Source organism: Suncus etruscus, chromosome 9 (genome assembly GCF_024139225.1).
Source record: "Suncus etruscus isolate mSunEtr1 chromosome 9, mSunEtr1.pri.cur, whole genome shotgun sequence".
Lineage (NCBI taxonomy): Eukaryota > Metazoa > Chordata > Mammalia > Eulipotyphla > Soricidae > Suncus > Suncus etruscus.
In genome coordinates this window covers 68,710,283-68,730,665 of record NC_064856.1, presented here as the reverse complement: position 1 = coordinate 68,730,665, position 20,383 = coordinate 68,710,283, and the positions used below count along the sequence as shown (strand labels likewise).

Genomic DNA, 20,383 nt, shown 5'->3' with positions numbered 1-20,383 from the left:
TGGTTCGAATCCTGGCATCCCATATGGTTGTCTGAGCCTGCCAGGAGCGATTTCTGAGCATAGAGCCAGGAGTAACCCCTCAGCGTTGCCGGGTGTGAACCCCCCCCAAAAAAAAGTTAGACACAGCTCCTGTTCACACAATGCTCATACTTGTTTAATACATTAGATAATTAAACAATTTATCAAACATGTGGTGAGTGCAGCAAGAAACATCCCAGATAAAGAAGAGTTAAAGCAAAAGTCAGTATCAAGGGAAAGATAATTCCAGAGAAAAATATAGACTAATTCCACTTAAACCATAGGTTTACATAGAGATGTAAAGAAAAATGGGGCAGGAGCAATAGCACAGTGGTAGGAGGTTTGCCTTGCATGCAGCCAACACCAGACAGAGCCTGGTTCAATTCCCAGCATCCCATATGGTCCTCTGAGCCTGCCAGGAGCAAATTCTGAGAGCAGAGCCAGGAGTAACCCCTGAGCACTGCTGGGTGTGCCCCCAAAACAAAACAAAACAAAAAAATGCAGACTGTAGTACATCAAGTGTGTATTTGCCTTACATGTGTCTGAGCCAAATTTGATCTCTGGCACCACATATCATCCTCCAGTTTCCATCATGTGTGGTCCTTGAAGGCAGAGCCCAGGAATAAACCCTGAATACTGCCAGGTGGGGAACAAAACCAATAAAAGATAAAAGGATCTCATAGTTCAAAAAAGAGATAAAAAAGACTTAGAAGCTTGATGAAAAACATTAAAGAATATGAAACATTTTTTTTTCAAGTCTAATTGGACAACTACTGTTCAGTTTTCTCAAAACTCAGCTTTGATGGTTGAGACATTTCTGTTATTCAAAATGGAAGAAGCTGAAGGGGAGAAGATAAATTAGTTTGGAAAGATAGACTGGAATCAAATCATGAAGTTATAAATTGAATTGCTAGCTTTGTTTTTTGGGTGCTATACCTGGCTGTATTCAGGATTTAGTACTCCTGGCTCTGTGCTCAGAAATTACTCCTGGTAAGGCTTTGGGGATCATATATGGTTCTGGGGATTAAACCCAGCTTGGTTATGTGCCAAGCAAGTATCTTGTCCACTGTACTGGCCCTCCAGTCTCATTCTCAAAATATATATATTTTGGTTTTGGGGTCACACCCAGCAGCTCTCAGGGGTCACTCCTGGCTCTACGCTTAGAAATCGCTCCTGGGGGCCCGGAGAGATAGCACAGCGGCGTTTGCCTTGCAAGCAGCCGATCCAGGACCAAAGGTGGTTGGTTCGAATCCCGGTGTCCCATATGGTCCCCCGTGCCTGCCAGGAGCTATTTCTGAGCAGACAGCCAGGAGGAACCCCTGAGCACCGCCGGGTGTGGCCCAAAAAAACAAAAACAAACAAACAAAAAAAATGTTTTTGGGGCCGGGAAGGTGGCGCTAGAGGTAAGGTGTCTGCCTTACAAGCGCTAGCCAAGGAACGGACCATGGTTCGATCCCCCGGCGTCCCATATGGTCCCCCCAAGCCAGGGGCGATTTCTGAGCACATAGCCAGGAGTAACCCCTGAGCGTCAAATGGGTGTGGCCCAAAAACCAAAAAAAAAAAAAAAAAAAAAAAGAAATCGCTCCTGGCAGGCTCGGGGGACCATATGGGATGCCAGGATTCGAACCACAGTCCTTCTACATGCAAGGCAAATGCCCTAACCTCCATGGTATCTCTCCAGTTCCTCTCACTAATATATAAACCACCTGTCTTTCCAGATAATAGTCTGCTCATCTCTTTTTTTTTTTTTTTTTTCGTTTTGGGGCCACACCCAGCAGTGCTCAGGAATTACTCTTAGCAGACTTGGGGGCCATATGGGGTGCCAGGGATTAAACCTGGGTTCATCCCGTGTCATCGGCGTGCAAGGCAAACACCCTACTGCTATGCTATCGCTCTGGTCCCTAGTCTGATCATCTTTATAATTTAGGAATAAGTTTCTAAGATTCACTTTGAAGCCAGACTACTGCTTGGACTTTAATTCTCACTGCACTAGTACAGGAACAAGATGTATCACTTGAGTCCTTCATATGTTTTTATCTAAAATGGGGATGCGGAGCCATAGCTCCAAGGACTGAGTACACTCAAGAAGTCTTAGTTTGATCCCTGGCACCACATGGGTTTCCTGAGTACTGCCAGGTGTGGGCAAAATACACACAGTTGTTTTTTGACCCAGTTTATTAAAATATTTAGGCAAAGGGAAAGAGGGGAAAGGAAGGCAGGGAAGCTCCAGATTATGGGAGGGATCTCCTACAGTAGGATTCCCCACGCATAATTTTTTTCACACATATTTTTTAAGTGTGAATAATACCTATATTGTATTGTATAGAAGATTAAATAATTGCCTGAACTATAGTACAGAGGGCAGGATGCTTCGCATGCAGCTGACTTAAGTTTGATCCCTGGCATTCCATTATGGTTGACTGAGATTATTGAGTGCAGAAGTAATTATTGCGTGCAGAGCCAGGAGTAACTCCTGAAGGGCATCAGGTATATCCCTCTCAAAAACAAACAAACAAACAAACAAAAGTTATTAAATAAGGCAACATAGAGAATGCTTTTAGAATAGTACTGATATATAGAGGAAATATTTAAGTGTTAGCTATATCTCTTCTAGTTCTAATGTCTTCTAATTTTCTCATTTTGCTTTTGTTTTATGATCACATCCGGAGATCTTTGGGGGCTATTCCTGGTTCCCAGCAGTGCACAAGGGGTCCCAAATTGCCAGAGATTAAACTGACATCTGCTATATATAAAGTATGTGCTCCAGCTCTTTGACCACTCTTCAAAGGGTGGCCTTTCAATTGAAGTTTCTATATCATCACCACATATTGACTCAAAACATTAGAACATAAAAATTAATTAAGAAGAAAAACAATTGGGGCCGGTTGGTGGCGCTAAAGGTAAGGTGCCTGCCTTACCTGCGCTAGCCTTGGACAGACCGCGGTTCGATCCCCCGGTGTCCCATATGGTCCCCCAAGCCAGGAGCAACTTCTGAGCACATAGCTAGGAGTAACCCCTGAGCGTCACCGGGTGTGGCCCAAAAACCAAAAAAAAAAAAAAAAAGAAGAAAAACAATTAAGAAGACATGAAGAAGCATAATTAAAATCCAAGACTTGGGGCCTGGAGATAGCATAGTGGTGTTTGCCTTGCAAGCAGCCGATCCAGGACCAAAGGTGGTTGGTTCGAATCCCGGTGTCCCATATGGTCCCCCATGCCTGCCAGGAGCTATTTCTGAGCAGACAGCCAGGAGTAACCCCTGAGCATAGCTGGGTGTGGCCCAAAAACCAAAAAATAAATAAATAAATAAATAAATAAATAAATAAATAAATAAATAAAATAAAATAAAATAAAAAAATCCAAGACTTAAGTTTATGGAATTGTTATCCTCAAATTGTGTCAGAATATGAACTAAAATTGGATGATGCATTTCCCAGTAGACACTTGGTATAAGTGTTTCCTTCTGAAACTTGTTTAGAAAGATAGCCTTACAGACTTAATTCTTATAACTGGAATCAATTCACTGTCTCCCTAGGATACTAATACTAATTTAGAAATCCTTGGTGATAGGAATGTTGCACTGGTGAAGGGGGGTGTTCTTTACATGACTGTAATCATACAACTACAATCATATTTGTAATCATGGTGTTTAAATAAAGATAATTTTAAAAAAAGAAATATTGATTGAACTGGTGCCATTGTAAATACTTATTTTTCTGTTGTCTGAAAGGAGGAAGGGAGGGGAAAAAAGAAGTCTGTAGATTCTGTAATTTTTTTTCATTTATCTTTATAGCCCTCTTCTTCCCTACCTAGACCCTTTACCCTGGAGTTGTGATACACTTTTCTTAATCTTCTGGTAACAGACAAATCTCAGCACTTCGCTTTCTTCCTAGAAGCCTTCCACTACAGAAATAAATAAAATCCTTCTTATCATAGATCTTGATGAAAATCTTTACCTTAACCTCAGACTGTTTCTTTTTATTCATCAGATTTGTCTGCCTCTGCTCATTCCAAGGTGGTGATCTTCACAGTCAATTCTTTGGGGAGTTCTCAGTCCTACCTGGATGTGGTACAGAGCAATGTGGATATGTTCCGAGCCCTTGTCCCCGCTCTGGCACACTATAGTCAACACAGTGTCCTGCTTGTGGCATCTCAACCAGGTGAATGACAGTACTTGAAATTACTTTTGGTCCAGTCAGTAGAATTGCCATTAGGTAATAACAGTCATAAGGCTAACTTACAAAGAGAAAGCTCGAATATAGCTTTTGTAATGAACTGTACAGTGTTTTAATTCTGTCAACCAATTTTTTGTTTTGTTTTGTTTTGGTTTTTGGTTTTCGGGCCACACCCGTTTGATGCTCAGGGGTTACTCCTGGCTAAGCGCTCAGAAATTGCCCCTGGCTTGGGGGGACCATATGGGATGCCGGGGGATCGAACTGCTGTCCTTCCTTGGCTAGCGCTTGCAAGGCAGACACCTTACCTCTAGCGCCACCTCGCCGGCCCCAGCCAGTTATTTCTTATGGTTGTCATTAACATGACAGATTACAATGTATGTTAATGTGATTTTATGTTCCAGGTTGTTAGCCATGCCTTCCTCGGTGAGAAGATGCTTAAATACTTCTGCCACCCACAAATGTAGTGGCATGTATTAAAAAAAAATTTTTGTTAATTCTGAAGTGCCATAAAATGTTAGTGAGTGTGCCAGCGTGCATTGTATATTTGTCTAATGTGGGCCTCCCACGCAGTGCTCAGGATTGCTACTTGACCAGTTGTGCTAGGTAATTTAAATTTGGCAGCTGATTATGCAGTGATGATTGGGTCCAGTGAACCTAACCAGGCCACCAGGACCACACCCAAAAATGTTCAGGGTTAATCTCAGGCCTTGTGCCTGCAAGATATGTACTCATGATCCTTGAAGCATCCCTGAGCCTCAGAGTACATTTTCCAAATTGTTTTGGAGCTTTTATTTTGGGGGGGTGTCACACCCAGTGATGCTCAGGGTTTACTCCTGGCTATGTGCTCAGAAATCACTCCTGGCTTGGGGGACCATATGGGACACCAGGGGATCAAACCAAGATCTGTCCTAGGTTAGTATGTGCAAGGCAAATGCCCTACCACTTGCGCCACCTCTCTGGCCCCTGGAGCTATTTTACTTTTAAAAGAGATCCTTGATCTTTCCTGCAGAAAAATGGCCCAGCTCTTCTCCAAGATCCAGAAGAAAATACTCACCCCCAACTCTTCTCAGACTGTCTGATACCTCTGGGGTATCATTCTAAGAGCTGGTAAGGCAGATTCCTCTTTCTGCCTGAAGCCAGAGTGACCCAGTGCCACACTTTCAGACATATACAGCCCGGGTCTACAACTTAACCTTATCAAACTGCCATGCCATCAAATTTGGTTTAAATCTTAAGATCCTGAACCACAATGCCGCTTGACACCTCAAAATTTCAGTGTCTCAGCCCAATAATAACACAGGAAATCTGATGGAAAAGTTTCATTAAAATCTACCAAGCCAGGAGCTGGAGCGGTGGCACAAGCGTTAGGGCATCTGCCTTGTAAGTGCTAACCTAGGATGGACCAAGGTTCTATCTCCCAGCATTCCATATGGTCCCCCAAGCCAGGAGCAACCCCTGAGGGTCACCAGGTGTGGTCAAATCAACCAAAACAAAACAAAAAACTACCAAGCCAGGGCTAGAGTCATAACACCGCAGTAGGGCGTTTGCCTTGCACTAGGATGACCCAAGACAGACAGTGGTTTGATTCCCGGCATTTCATATGGTCCCCTGAGCCTGCCAGGAGTAATTTCTGAGCAGAGAGCCAAAACCAAAAAAAAAAAAAAGAAGAAATCTATCAATTTACCAAGTCTAAAAGGTAACACAGAAGTCTCAACAAGCACTGACCACAGCCCAGTAAATCCTTAAACACTGACTTTAGTAACACCATAGAGGGATATAACAATTATTTCAAATTGACCCTGGTTGATCTAAGTTTTGGTAATCCTACTTACCTTTGTGTTGTAATATGAAGTAAATTTTTTTTTTGTCCCTTCATGGAGACAGGCTAGTGTGGTAGTGAGAAATTGAGGATACTGGCAAAGGGAAGGTCATATCAGTGGTGGATTGGTTTTGAATATTTAATGCTTGAAACAACAGTATTACAAGCTAGTTAGTAAATTACAGTGTTAAAAATAAAAAAAAAATAAGTAAAAAGAAATATTTTAGGGCTTGAAAAATAGTACAGAAGGTAGGATAAGGATACTTGCTTTGCACATGACCAACTCAGGCTTGATCCCTGGCACCTTGTATGGTCCCCTGAGTCTGCTAGGAATAATCCCTAAGCACAGAGTCTTGAGTAAATTTTGAGCATTGCCACGAGGCAAAAAATAAAATAAAATAAAATAAAATGAAATAAGTATCTTCAAAGAATTAGGTGGCACCATACTCAAATTAGTGAGCATTCTTCTGTCTTCCCCATCTAAAGGGTATATAGTATGCTTTTATTTCACTTGTTTTCCTAGAGTAGTTGATTGAAAGTCAATGGTCTCTTTAATTTTCTTTGACATATTAGGAGAAAAAAAATCACTGTATTTTTATTTATAGTATATACTATAGAAATAGTATATAATATAAGTCAATTTTTTTATTTTTATTTTCATATTTTTGGTTTTTGGGTCACACCCGGCAGTGCTCATTGGTTACTCCTGGCTCTATGCTCAGAAATCGCTCCTGGCAGGCATGGGGGACCATATGGGATGCCGGGATTTGAACCACCGTCCTTCTGCATGAAAGGCAAACACCTTACCACCATGCTATCTCTCCGGTCCCTGTAAGTCAATATTTTAATTAGAAAATAGAAATTCGGAGCCGGAGAGATAGCACAGCGGTAGAGTGTTTGCCTTTCATGCAGAAGGATGGTGGTTCGAATCCCGGCAGCTGTTATGGTCCCCTCGAGCCTGCAGGGAGCGATTTCTGAGCGTCGAGCCAGGAGTGATCCCTCAGCACTGCTGGGTGTAACCCCCCCCAAAAAAAAGAAGAAGAAAATAAAAGAAATTCAGGGCCAGAATAGCACAGTGGTAAGGCATTTGTGTTGCATGCGGCCGATCTAAGATGAACCTGGGTTTGATTCTTGGCATCCCATATGGTCCCCCAAGCCTGCCAGGGGCAATTTCTGAATGCAGAACGAGGAGTAATTCCTGAGCACTACCAGGTGTGGTCCAAAACCAAAAATATCTGCTTATGATATATATAAAAGAGAATTTTGAACAAAAAATTACCAAGTTTTATCTTTCTTACTTGGTTCTAGGAAATTATTTGTTTTTCACTCTTGAATTTTATGATGTCAAAGTTATGTAAAAGCATTCTGAAACTGTTGCACTTTTTATTTTTTAAAAAAATATGGAATGCTTCATGAATTTGCATGTCATCCTTGAGCAGTGGCCATGCTAATCTCTGTATCGTTCCAATTTTAGTATATGTACTGCCGAAGCAAGCACCTGTTTGCACTTTTAATATATAATATTAATATAAAATTTTTGTTTACATGTATTTAGAAGAATAAAGATCCTGATAAACTTATTTAAATTAAAAAATAGTTTATTTAAGCTAGGAGTGTACTTTTTTAAATCTTTCTATTTTCACCTTGTACGCAATGTTTAGTGGAAGTCATGACCTATGTAACATGGAAACTGAGTGCCTTCTCCACAAGTCGCGTGATTGGAATTGGATGCAATCTGGATTCACAGAGATTACAATATATCATTTCAAATGTTTTGAAGGCACAGACTTCAAAAAATGAAGTATGGGTTATTGGTGAGCAAGGAGAAGATAAAGGTAAGAAATATATTTTATTACATTACTAACCTAAATTACAAGTGATCATTTTATTCAGATAACCAGATGTGAATGATATTCATGAGTGCAGAATTGTGAAGGCTGGTTGGCTTTTGTTCCATATGTTAGGTAGTACCTTCTGTGTAGTAGGCACACTATGGTAAATAGGCACTTTATATCATTCACATTTTTTTTTATTTTCTCTCTATTTAAGATCAGGCACGTCCTTTAGTCAGATCTTCATTCTTCCATCTCTTCCTCCTCCTCACCCCTCCCTCCTTCTTCCTTTACTCTTTTAGTACTTCCTTCATTCTATAAATTAGGATGAACAGGTGATAAAAATGTTGTCTTGTCATTTTTAGTCATATTAGTCATTTAAATAACTTATTTTCTTCTCACTAGTTAGTATGATATAAAAAGACATTGGGTATAGTTCATTCGTCATAACTAATTCAAGAACTATTTATAAGAAACTGGGGCCAGGTGGTGGCGCTAAAGGTAAGGTGCCTGCCTTGCCTGCGCTAGCCTTGGACGGACCGCGGTTCGATCCCCCGGTGTCCCATATGGTCCCCCAAGCCAGGAGCAACTTCTGAGCACATAGCCAGGAGTAACCCCTGAGCGTTACCGGGTGTGGCCCAAAAACCAAAAAAAAAAAAAGAAACTTAGCTAATGGTGAAAGTATGGATTACTAGTTGGTGAATTTCTAGGTATTATATCTTTATGAGTGCTTAACATGTATTGAATCAACTGGTGAATATTTGATATAGATCATTATTGAATTAGACTTTGGAGGAACAAAAGGGTTCATGTGTGCTAGATTTTTAGGAAGGTAATTTTTTAGGGGGAACTTCCCAACTTCACTCACAGCATATGTAAATCTCTCTTTTAAGGTCTTGAGCAAGCCTCCTCTCTGAATCCATAGTGATTTCTTCACTCTTTTTGTGCTTAAAGCCATGTGTTAACCATATATTCTCTCATAAAATATTCTTTTGTCAAGCTGCTATTATTCAAATAGAATTATGTATGTACTTGTTCCTTATTGATATTGTAAGTCATTAAGCTTTTCTTGTCATTGAAGTCATGCATTCACATTACAAAATATTAATTAGTATAAAATATATGCAGTGAAAACATCCTTTCTATTTTTTATGATTAATATCTTTATTTAAGCACCATGATTACAAACATGATTGTAGTTGAGCTTCAGTTATAAAAATGAACACCCCCCTTCACCAGTGCAACATTCCCATCACCAATGACCTTTATCTCCCTCCTCCCCAACCCCATCTGTATTCGAGATAGGCATTCTATTTCTCTCACTCACTAACATTGTCATGATAGTTGTTAGTGTAGTTATTTCTCTAACTGAACTCACCACTCTTTATGATAAGCTTCATACTGTGGGCAGGTCCTTCCAGCCCTCATCTCTACTGTCTCTGTGCATTATTACTATAATATCTTTTATTTTTCTTAAATCCCAAAGGTGAGTGAGACTATTCTGTTCTGTGTCTTTCTCTCTCCTGTCTTATTTCTTTTCTTTTTTGTTTTGTTTTGGGGCCACACCCAGTGATGCTCAGGGGTTACTCCTGGCTATGCACTCAGAAATCGCTCCTGGCTTGGGGGACCATATGGGATGCTGGGGGATCGAACCGCAGTCTTTTCTAGGTTAGCGCATGCAAGGCAAATGCCCTACCACTTGTGCCACCTCTCTGGCCCCTTCTTCTGTCTTATTTCATTCAGCATAATAGATTCAATGTACATCTACGTATAAGAAAATTTCAGGGGCCAGGAAGGTGGCGCTAGAGGTAAGGTGTCTGCCTTGCAAGCGCTAGCATAGGACGGACCGCGGTTCGATCCCCTGGTGTCCCATATGGTCCCCCAAGCCAGGGGCGATTTCTGAGCACATAGCCAGGAGTAACCCCTGAGCGGCAAACGGGTGTGGCCCAAAAACCAAAAAAAAAAAAAAAAAAAAAGAAAAGAAAATTTCATTATTTCATCTCTCCTGACGGCTGCATTATATTCCATTGTGTATATGTACCACAGTTTCTTTAGCCATTCATCTGTTGAAGGGCATCTTAGTTGTTTCCAGAGTCTGGCTATTGTAAATAGCACAAGGCATTTTTTTTTTTTGGGCCACACCCAGTGACGCTCAGGGGTTACTCCTGGCTATGCACTCAGAAGTCACTCCTGGCTTGGGGGACCATATGGGACACCGGGGGATCGAACCGCGGTCCGTCCTAGGCTAGCGCAGTCAAGGCAGGCACCTTACCTCTAGCGACACCGCTCGGCCCCGGCATTTTTGTATTGTTGTTTTGTGTTCCTGAGATATATCCCTAGGAGTGGGATAGCTGGATCATGTGGGAGTTCCATTTCCAGTCTTTTGAGAAGTCTCCATATTGTTTTCCATAAGGGCTGAACTAGATGGTTTTCCCACCAGCAGTGAGTGAGAGTTTATTTCTCCTCACATCCCACCAGCACTTATTGTTCTTCTTCTTTGTGATGTGTGCTAGTCTCTGTAGCGTGAGAAAACATCCTCTATGTCAGACTGCCGTGGCCTCCTTGTCTGGACACTTCAGGGAGTTCTCTGGGTCCCTCAGGAAAGTGGGTGCAGATTTTGAAGAAGGAAGGAGACACACTCAGATGTTGTGGTGGATCATAATTGTGTGTCTATTTATTGAATGCTACAGAAGTGTATTTAAACATGAATTTTGCATGTGATAGACTGTCTACACCTGCTTTCTTGCCAGGTTAAAAAAAATTGTGCTTTTGGGGCCTGAGAGATAGCACAGTGGCATTTGCTTTGCAAGCAGCCATCCCAGGACCAAAGGTGGTTATTTCGAATCCCGGCGTCCCATATGGTCCCCTGTGCCTGCCAGGCGCTATTCCTGAGCAGATAGCCAGGAGTAACCCCTGAGCATCACCGGGTGTGGCCCTAAAACCAAAAAAAAAAAAAAAATTGTGCTTTCTTGTTGGCAACAAGCTTATCAGTATATACTGTTTGATCTGTAAGTTTCTTCACAACATACAATTCACAGGCCTTCTTCTGAATGATAAGTTCCAATTAAAAGACAGAGGGGAACTGAGCCAGAGACTTCTCTGGTATCCAAGGACAAACTTTAACATCTCAAAGTGTTTTACTCCTAGGCTGGGCCTTGGGTGTTAATTCTGATATAAATTAAAAGATTAGTAAGTTTGCCAGGTGTTCCTACAAAGGCTTCTTTCATCTGAGCAGAATATCTTTAAAAGACTAACTGTACTTTGAGAATTACAGTTGTTTTGATGCTTCTCTGATTTTCCCAGGTAAAGTGATATTTATCAAGGTCATATTTGTATGTACTAATTTTTGTCATCTGGAAGTAAATGTTCAACTATATACATACTTAACACAGTAGCAAAGAGATTCTCTCTCTTTTTTTTTTTTTTTCTTTTTGGGTCACACCCATGGTGCTCAGGGGTTAGTCCTGGCTATCTGCCCAGAAATCACTCCTGGCAGGCACAGGGGACCATATGGGATGCCGGGATTCGAACCACCTTTAGTCCTGGTTCGACAGCTTGCAAAGCAAACGCCCTACTGCACTGTGCTATCTCTCCGACCCTGCAGGGAGATTTTTTTTGTTTTTTGTTTTGGCCACACCCATTTGATGTTCTAGGCCTGTGGTCGGCAACTTGCGGCTCGCGAGCCACATGTGGCTCTTTACACTTTTAATTTGGCTTTTCTGTGTGCAGCCGCTCCAGGAGTCAGGACTCTGCTCCTAGCCTCTGTTAGTGCACGCCCTATGTGCAGCCCTTGCGGCCGGCTTCAAGAGTATAAGATGATACCCAGTATCAACCCTAAGCAAAGCTGTTCCCCCAATGTCATCCTTTCTTTTTTTTTTTTTTTTTTTTTTTTTTTTTGGTTTTTGGGCCACACCCGGTGACGCTCAGGGGTTACTCCTGGCTATGCGCTCAGAAGTCGCTCCTGGCTTGGGGGACCATATGGGACGCCGGGGGATCGAACCGCGGTCCGTCCTAGGCTAGCGCAGGCAAGGCAGGCACCTTACCTCCAGCGCCACCGCCCGGCCCTAAGAATTAATTTGTTGTTTTTGTTTTTTCAGGCCACACCTTTTTGATGCTCAGGAGTTACTCCTGGCTACACGCTCAGAAATTGCCCCTGGCTTGGGGGGACCATATGGGACGCCAGGGGATCGAACCATGGTCCTTTCCTTGGCTAGCGCTTGCAAGGCAGACACCTTACCTCTAGCGCCACCTCGCCAGCCCCGTCATCCTTTCTTAAACCTCTTCTTTTGACCTCTCTCGACCTGAAGCCTCCTGGTATTGGGAATTGGTTTTAATAAAGAAAGAGGTGTTCTAGCTTTTTAGGCTCGAGGTGAGAGTTACAAGGTAAAAGGCCATGGACTCCATGATCATCCTTTCCTGGCTAGCTTGATTTATTATTTCTTTCCTGCTACCCTGCTTCTTCAGACCAGGTTGGGTGGGGTTTAGAAATACAGTGCCTGGAGTGATCTTAAACACATACTTTATCTTGCACAAGAGTGGACCTCTTCCATGAAGGGATTCTCAACCCAGAGTTTTCTTTTCCGTGGATTCTCATGTTCAGAGTACTCATGATTAAAGTTGTGAGCTAATGCCCTTAATGCTGTTTTTCATATTGATTATGACTTTCTGCATAATATAAGTGCCAATCAGAAATTTTTTGCAAGAGTGGAAAATTCCAATATCTCCTTCTCAGACACAGCTATCCCAGAATCAGATTCTTTTTTGAACACATCCATCTTATGTCTCACTGTAAAAACTACTTGTGAAAGTCCCCTGCAGAGAAATATTAAATTCATAGAGAAAATGAACAATGTCTGCCAAATACACAAGCTTAGCTATCCATTCCTTGTCCAACTGGGGCTCTACAAAGTCAGAGTTCTGCTCTCACAGGAACTGCACTACTTCTTCCCTCTTGCCAACAAGGTGAGAGAGCGCTGCCGGGTGTGACCCAAAATCAAAAAACCAAAAAAAAAAAAAAAAAAAGAAATAAAGAAAGAAAGAAAGAAAAGAAAAAAGGAAAAGAAAGAAAAGACCTAATATAAGAGAAGAAAATATTTAATATGCCAGATCAAGTGAAAACCTCTCCATTGTGAGGTCTTTGGACACTAGGGGCAAATATTTTGTATTTTATAGCTGAAGCTTTTTTTTTTTTTTTTTTTTTTTTTTTTGGTAAGGCAAATTTTATGGAATTTAATGTTATCAATAAATAATATCGTTCTAAATTTTTTGTTTTATTAGTTGTGTTATTTGTATCCTCCCGACCTATGTGGACACTTGCATGCAGAATATTTTTAATAAAAACTTACTGAAACTAAAACCAATGTACCATCCTATGTATTTTCAGTTTTAAAAATGTGGCTCTCGGGGTCAGAGAGATAGCATGAAGGTAAGGTATTTGCCTCTCATGCAGAAGGTTGGTGGTTCAAATCCCGGCAACCCATCTGGTCCCCTGAGCCCGCCAGGAGCGATTTCTGAGCATAGAGCCAGGAGTAAGCCCTGAGCTCTGCAAAAAAAAAAAAAAAATGTGACTCTCAAAATAAATTTTAATCGTGGTTTTGGCGAGATTTTGCTCAGTTGAAAAAAAAGGTTGCTGACCACTGCTCAAGGATTACTCCTAGCTATGCACTCAGAAATCGGCCCTGGGGGCCGGGCGGTGGCGCTGGAGGTAAGGTGCCTGCCTTGCCTGCGCTAGCCTAGGACGGACGGCGGTTTGATCCCCCGGCGTCCCATATGGTCCCCCAAGAAGCCAGGAGCAACTTCTGAGCGCATAGCCAGGAGTAACCCCTGAGCGTCACAGGGTGTGGCCCAAAAACCACAAAAAAAAAAAAAAAAAAACAGAAATCGGCCCTGGCTTGGGGAGAGCATATGGGAAGCTGGAGGATCCAACCACGATCTGTCCTAGGCTAGTGCCACCTCTTCGGCCCCACCAGCAGGGACATTATTAGGCCAAATATGTGTTTGCAACTATTCTTTGAAACTATTACTAAGCTTGAAAAATATCACCCTCATTTTTCAAAGAAGTGACCTCTGTTCGAGGTCTTTTCTCAGCCATCCGCACTGGAGGAGCCCAGTGGGCCTTCTGATTTTAACTTTCCTTAAATTATGATGGCAGCGTCAGACATCTAGTACTGCTCCATAGAAACAATATACCTTGTGTCATTCTTCCATATTTCTTTAGTAATATGGCTTGAATATGATTGCTTAATAATATATGGGTCTCATATTCTTTCTTTCATTTGGAGGGAGTGCCTCCCAAGTTGTGCTCAGGGGAGCTTAGGGCCATTCCCAGTGATAACCTGGTGCCACCCTGACAGTGCTTAGGGCACCAAGGGGGTTTCAGGTTTAAATTCAGGGCCTCTACATGCCAGGCATGCACTCCAATCTTTTTTGTTTGTTTGTTTTATTTTTTTTGTTTTTGGGCCACATCCGGTGGTGCTCAGGGGTTACTCCTGGCTGTCTGCTCAGAAATAGCTCCTGGCAGGCACGGGGGACCATATGGGACACCAGGATTCGAACCAACCACCTTAGGTCCTGGATCGGCTGCTTGCAAGGCAAACACCGCTGTGCTATCTCTCTGGGCCCTCACTCCAATCTTTTGAACTATCTCCCTAAGGCCCTCAATTATCCCATTTTTGAGAGATGTTGTGCCACACCTGGTAATAATGATCAGGGGCTATACCTGACTTTGTGCTTGAAAGTAACTCTAATTGGGCTTGAGAGACCATATTTAGTGCTGGGGCTTCAAAACAGGGTTGGCCACAAGGCAAGACAAGTACCTTACCTCCTTTACTATATGTAGCCCTTCATTCTTTCTTTTTTTTTGTTTTTGTTTTTGTTTTTGGGTCACACCTGGCAGCACTCAGGGGTTACTCCTGGCTCTGTGCTCAGAAATCGCTCCTGGCAGGCTCAGGGGACCATATGGGATGCTAGGTTTCGAACCACTGACCTTCTACATGCAAGGCAAACACCCTACCTCTATGCTATCTCTCTGGCCCTAAACGACAATATTTAAGTATTTATTTATTTATTTATTTATTTGGTTTTTGGGCCACACCCGGCGGTGCTCAGGGGTTACTCCTGGCTGTCTGCTCAGAAATAGCTCCTGGCAGGCACGGGGGACCATATGGGACACCGGGATTCAAACCAACCACCTTTGGTCCTGGATCGGCTGCTTGCAAGGCAAACACCACTGTGCTATCTCTCCGGGCCCAATATTTAAGTATTTAAACTGTCCATAATAAGTTATAATATTTCAAGGCCAGAGAGGTTGTACAGTAGATAGGGTTGCAGCTGGTTTGGTCCCCAGCATCCCATGCAGTCCTAACAGGAGTGATTCACTGAGTGTGCTTCCCCCCACACATACAAATAACAGACAAACAAAAATTACAATATTTTATTTGTTTGTTTTTGTTTGGGACCATACCTGACAATGCTCAAGGGTTGCTCCTGGCCTGTGCTTGAGAGTCACTTCTGATGGGCTTGGAGAACCATATGTAGTGCTGGAGCTCAAACTCAGGTCAGTTGCATGTAAAGCAAGTAACTTACAATTTTAAATAGGCATTTCAAAATATGTTTGTATTAATATCTTAGATCAAAAGGAGAAAAGGAAAGCATGACTGTAATAATAAGGTAGAAGTCCAAGGAAATAGAGTAAAAGCACAAGAAAGGGATATGGTGATTTTTATTTAGGGCTCTCAAATGGAAAGTAGAATGTAAGTGCATTCAATTTATGATCAATATAGTATTATGGGGCCGGCGTGATGGTGCTAGAGGTAAGATGCCTGCCTTGCCTGCGCTAGCCTAGAACTGACTTAGGTTCGATCCCTCAGCGTCCCAGGCGCGATTTCTGAGCTCATATCCAGGAGTAACCCCTGAGCGTCACCTGGTGTGGCCCAAAAACAAAAACAAAAAACAGTATTATGTAATTTTATGCATATAAAATATATAAATAGAAGAGTATATGTAATATTTATGTAGACTTTGAAGCATACTATAAGAGCAAACACTACTAGATCCATCCAACTAAGAACAATGCCAATGCCAATGTCACTGAAACTACTTATCACTCCCCCATCTATCTCCTTGTCTTCCTATTCACTCTCACATTACTTTTTTGCTTGGAGGACAAAGATCTGTGGTGTTTTGTCTTGGGGACTTTGTGATACTTGTGGATTTTATGGTGTTTGGGGTCCCTAAGTGCAGGGAGATGAACTCAAGACCTTACACAGTCAAGGCAGGTGCTGTTTCCTTTGAGCCTTTACCTAACCCAGATGATTTCTTATCCTGCCCTCTACTTTGTTGCACAAATAATTTTCCATATACCAGGGGTCTCAAACTCAATTTACCTGGGGGCCGCAGGAGGCAAAGTCGGGGTGAGGCAGGGCCGCATAAGGGATTTCGCTTACCAAATATTCGCAATAAAAAATCGCATTAGTGGGCCTGGAGAGATAGCACAGCGGCGTTTGCCTTGCAAGCAGCCGATCCAGGACCAAAGGTGGTTGGTTCGAATCCCCGTGTCCCATATGGTCCCCTGTGCCTGCCAGGAGCTATTTCTGAGCAAACAGCCAGGAGTAACCCCTGAGCACCGCCGGGTGTGACCCCCCCCCCCAAAATCGCATTAGTAAGAAAAAAAATCGCAAAAATTCGCATTAACATTTGCATACCCTGAAATGAACTGCTCGGGGTATGCGAATGTTTAATGCGATTTTTTTTCTTATTAATGCGATTTTTATTGCGATTATTCGGTAAGCGAGTTTGAGACCCCTGCCATATACTCTTGATACTGAAGCCACAGATGGTTTTGGGGCTCCCTCTGCTGGTAGGCACCAACTGGTTCTATTTTTGTATGACATTATTACAAATACTGTGATTATTACTATTTTTGCTTTTGTTTTGGGGCCACACCTGGCCATGCTCAAGATCTATTCTGGTACATTGTCAAGGGTCACTCACAATTGTGTTTGGGATAGTGTGTCCTGTCAAGGATTGAACCTGACCTTCCAAATGCAATGCATGTGCACCAACCCTTTGAACTCCCTGCCCCTTTAACTTTTTTTCAGTGCCTCTGAATTAAGTGCATTAAGTGCATTTTACAGGCAGGGGTCTGAGATATTGTACAGCTATTATGGTGCTTGTCCAGCATGCAGTCATGAGTTTGATCCCTGGCACCACATATGGTCCCTTGAGCACCATTTGAAGAGATCCCTAAGCACAAAGACAGGAATTAACCCTGAGCACAGTCAGGTGTGGCCAGTAAACAAATAAATAAAATTTACTAACATCCTGTAAAGGAGGTGGTGGCTTTCCAAATTAACATGTGCAGAAACTTAAGATTCAATAAGATTAAAGAATTTGCCCCAGGTTACAAATTTACTAAGAACACAACTAAGGGGGCTGGAGAGATAGCATGGAGGTAAGGCATTTGCCTTTCATGCAGAAGAACGGTGGTTTGAATCCCGGCATCCCATATGGTCCCCCAAGCCTGCCAGGAGCGATTTCTGAGTGTGAAGCCAGGAGGAACCCCTGAACGCTGCCGTTCAGAAAGAAAAGAACTAAGATATAAACCTTAATCTGACTTCAAAGCTGCTTTCTTTCTTGTTGCTTTATCAGGTAATTTATCTAAATCATTTAGTATGGTGTATAGAACAGAGTAAGCATTTTATAAATGGTCACTCTTACTACATTTTTCAGTAGATGGTGTTGAAAGAAAGCAGAGTTACTCAATTGATCGAAGTAACATTAGGATTTGGAGACTGAGTTAAAAGAATAGCTGTTGTATATGTAAAATTATTACCCTCAAGTTTTGTTTTATTTTGTTTTTGTTTGTTTTTGGGCCACATCTAGCTATGCATAGATCATACTCCTGGCTCTTTTTTGTTTGTTTTTTTGAGTCACACCCAGCAGTGCCAGGGGTTACCCCTTGCTCTACGCTCAGAAATTGCTCCTACCAGGCTCGGGGGACCATGTGGGATGCCAAGATTCAAACCACTGTCCTTCTGCATGCAAGGCAAACACCTTATCTCCATGCTATCTCTCCAGCCCACTCCTGGCTCTTAACTCAAGGATTACTTCTGGTGGGACTCTAGGGACTTTTAAGCTGCCAGGGATAAAATCCAGGCTAGTCGCATGCAAGGCCCTAAATACTGTACTGTCTCTCCAGCCCCTCAAGTATTAGGGGTGGAGGGACACTGGTGAGGCTCAGGGATTACTCCTGGCTATGTGCTTAGAAATCACCCCTGGCTTGGGGGACCATATGGGACACCAGGGGATCCAACCATGGCCTGTCCTATATTAGCACGTGCAAGGCAAATGCCCTACTGCCTGCACCACTGCTCCAGTCTACAGCCCCTTAAGTATTTTAAAGATAAATTTTTATCTATTTTAGAGGCTGGAGAGATAGCACAGCAGTGCATTTGCCTTGCATGCGCCAGGGATGGACCTGGGTTCAATTCCCAGCATCTCATATGTTCACCCAAGCCTGCCAGGGGCGATTTCTGAGCACAGAGCCAGGAATAACCCCTGAGTGCCACCAGCTGTGACTCAAAAACAAAAAAAAAATTTGTTTAATGGATTTTACATACATTTTCTGCCATTTGCCAAACATTCTAGCTAGTCTCTTAGTTGACTTGCAGCTTCCCAACTGGTTTGTGCATTCTCATGCCTCCTTGCCTTTGCATCTGATGCATATTTTCCATAAATAGTCACTACCTCTCCTTACTCTTCACAGCTGGGCTTCAGTACCTTCTCACTCCAGGAAACGAGCCCAAATATCCAGATTAAATAGGTGCCTCTATTATAGCGACTATCATATTGGATGTAGTTATATTAAATAATACACATTTAATATATTAATTTATACAAATTATATGTATATGTTTATATACATATATTTATAAATCACATTTATAATTTATGGTATAGATTTATATTTATATAGATTAAATATATATTAAATAATATTTACTTATTAGTTTACTCTTCCAGATGGTAAACTCCTTTATCTTGGAGTGGCTCTAGTAAATATTTTGAAATAAGTAAATGGTCCTGATACAGTCTTGTTTTGACTAAAATTCAATCGTATTATACTCCACCCCCACCATACCAAATGAACAGGTGGACAGAATATATGCTCTGACTCTAAGATTTTCAGCTGTAATACTGAAATTTTATGTAGATAAATCCTTCAAGTGATATTTTGTAAATTCAAGAACTGAACCTCAGGGGCCGGGTGGTGGCGCTGGAGGTAAGGTGCCTGCCTTGCCTGCGCTAGCTTAGGACGGACCGCGGTTCGATCCCCCGGCGTCCCATATGGTCCCCCAAGAAGCCAGGAGCAACTTCTGAGTGCATAGCCAGGAGTAACCCCTGAGCATCACAGGGTGTGGCCCAAAAACCAAAAAAAAAAAAAAAAAAAAAAAAAAAAAAAGAACTGAACCTCAGTCCACAGACTATATCATCTGCTTTGGACATCTATCTTACCTACAGAGTAGATGTTATATGTAAAATGAAAAAGAGCTAACCTATTGTCATTTTCTTTCTTTCTTTCTTTCTTTCTTTCTTTCTTTCTTTCTTTCTTTCTTTCTTTCTTTCTCTTTCTTTCTTTCTTTCTTTCTTTCCTTTCTTTCTTTCTTTCTCTCTCTCTTTCTTTCTTTCTTTCTTTCTTTCTTTCTTTCTTTCTTTCTTTCTTTCCTCCTTCCTTCCTTCCTTCCTCCCTCCTTCCTTCCTTCCTTCCTTCCTCCTTCCTTCCTTCTTTCCTTCCTTCCTTCCTTCCTTCCTTCCTTCCTTCCTTCCTTCCTTCCTTCCTTCCTTCCTCCTTCCTTCCTTCCTTCCTTCCTTCCTTCCTTCCTTCCTTCCTTCCTTCCTTCCTTCCTTCCTTCCTTCCTTCCTTCCTTCCTTCCTTCCTTCTTGCTTTCTTGCTTTCTTTTTTTTTTTTTTTTTTTTTTTTGGTTTTTGGACCACACCAGGTGGTGCTCAGGGGTTACTCCTGGCTAACTGCTCAGGAATAGCTCCTGGCAGGCACGGGGGACCATATGGGATGCCGGGATTCGAACCAACCACCTTAGGTCCTGGGTCTGCTGCTTGCAAGGCAAACGCCACTTATTGTCCGGCCCCTTATTGTCATTTTCATTAGCCTGTTGGAAGTAGAGCATTAATGTTCTTGGAGAATAGAAATAGATATTTAAGGGAGGGTGGAATGATAATATAGTGTGTAGGATGCTTGCCTTACACATGACTGACCTGGGTTCAATTCTCAATATCCCATATAGTCCTACTAGCACCACCAAGAGTAATTCCTGGGTGCAGAGCACTAAACCTGAGCACTACTGGGTATGGCCCCTCAAGAAATTTCAACAAAAAAGAGACTTTGTTTTGGGGCCACACCTAGCAGTACTCAGGGGTTTATTCCTGCTCTGGACTCAGGAATCATTCATAGCAGTTTCACGGAACTATATGAGATGCTGGGGAATTGAACCAAGGTCAGGTCAACTGTGCACAAGGCAAGCACC

At 42.2% G+C, this 20,383-nt stretch overlaps 1 protein-coding gene and 1 non-coding gene across 3 annotated transcripts in view; one reads left to right on the top strand and one right to left on the bottom strand.

The window, feature by feature from the left end:
- Nucleotides 1-20,383, top strand: part of UEVLD (UEV and lactate/malate dehyrogenase domains) — a 66,890-nt gene that overhangs the window by 40,622 nt on the left and 5,885 nt on the right. The window contains exons 8-9 of one of the 2 annotated variants that reach the window (XM_049781047.1): nucleotides 4,005-4,175; nucleotides 7,671-7,844. In XM_049781047.1, coding sequence (XP_049637004.1) covers nucleotides 4,005-4,175; nucleotides 7,671-7,844 — 345 coding nt within the window. Of the gene's footprint in view, nucleotides 1-4,004; nucleotides 4,176-7,670; nucleotides 7,845-20,383 lie in introns of those variants that run through there. The other variant, XM_049781048.1, reaches the window with a different exon arrangement.
- On the bottom strand, nucleotides 7,404-7,507 carry LOC126019865 (U6 spliceosomal RNA). The gene has a single exon (XR_007499482.1). It is a non-coding gene; the product is annotated as a U6 spliceosomal RNA (small nuclear RNA).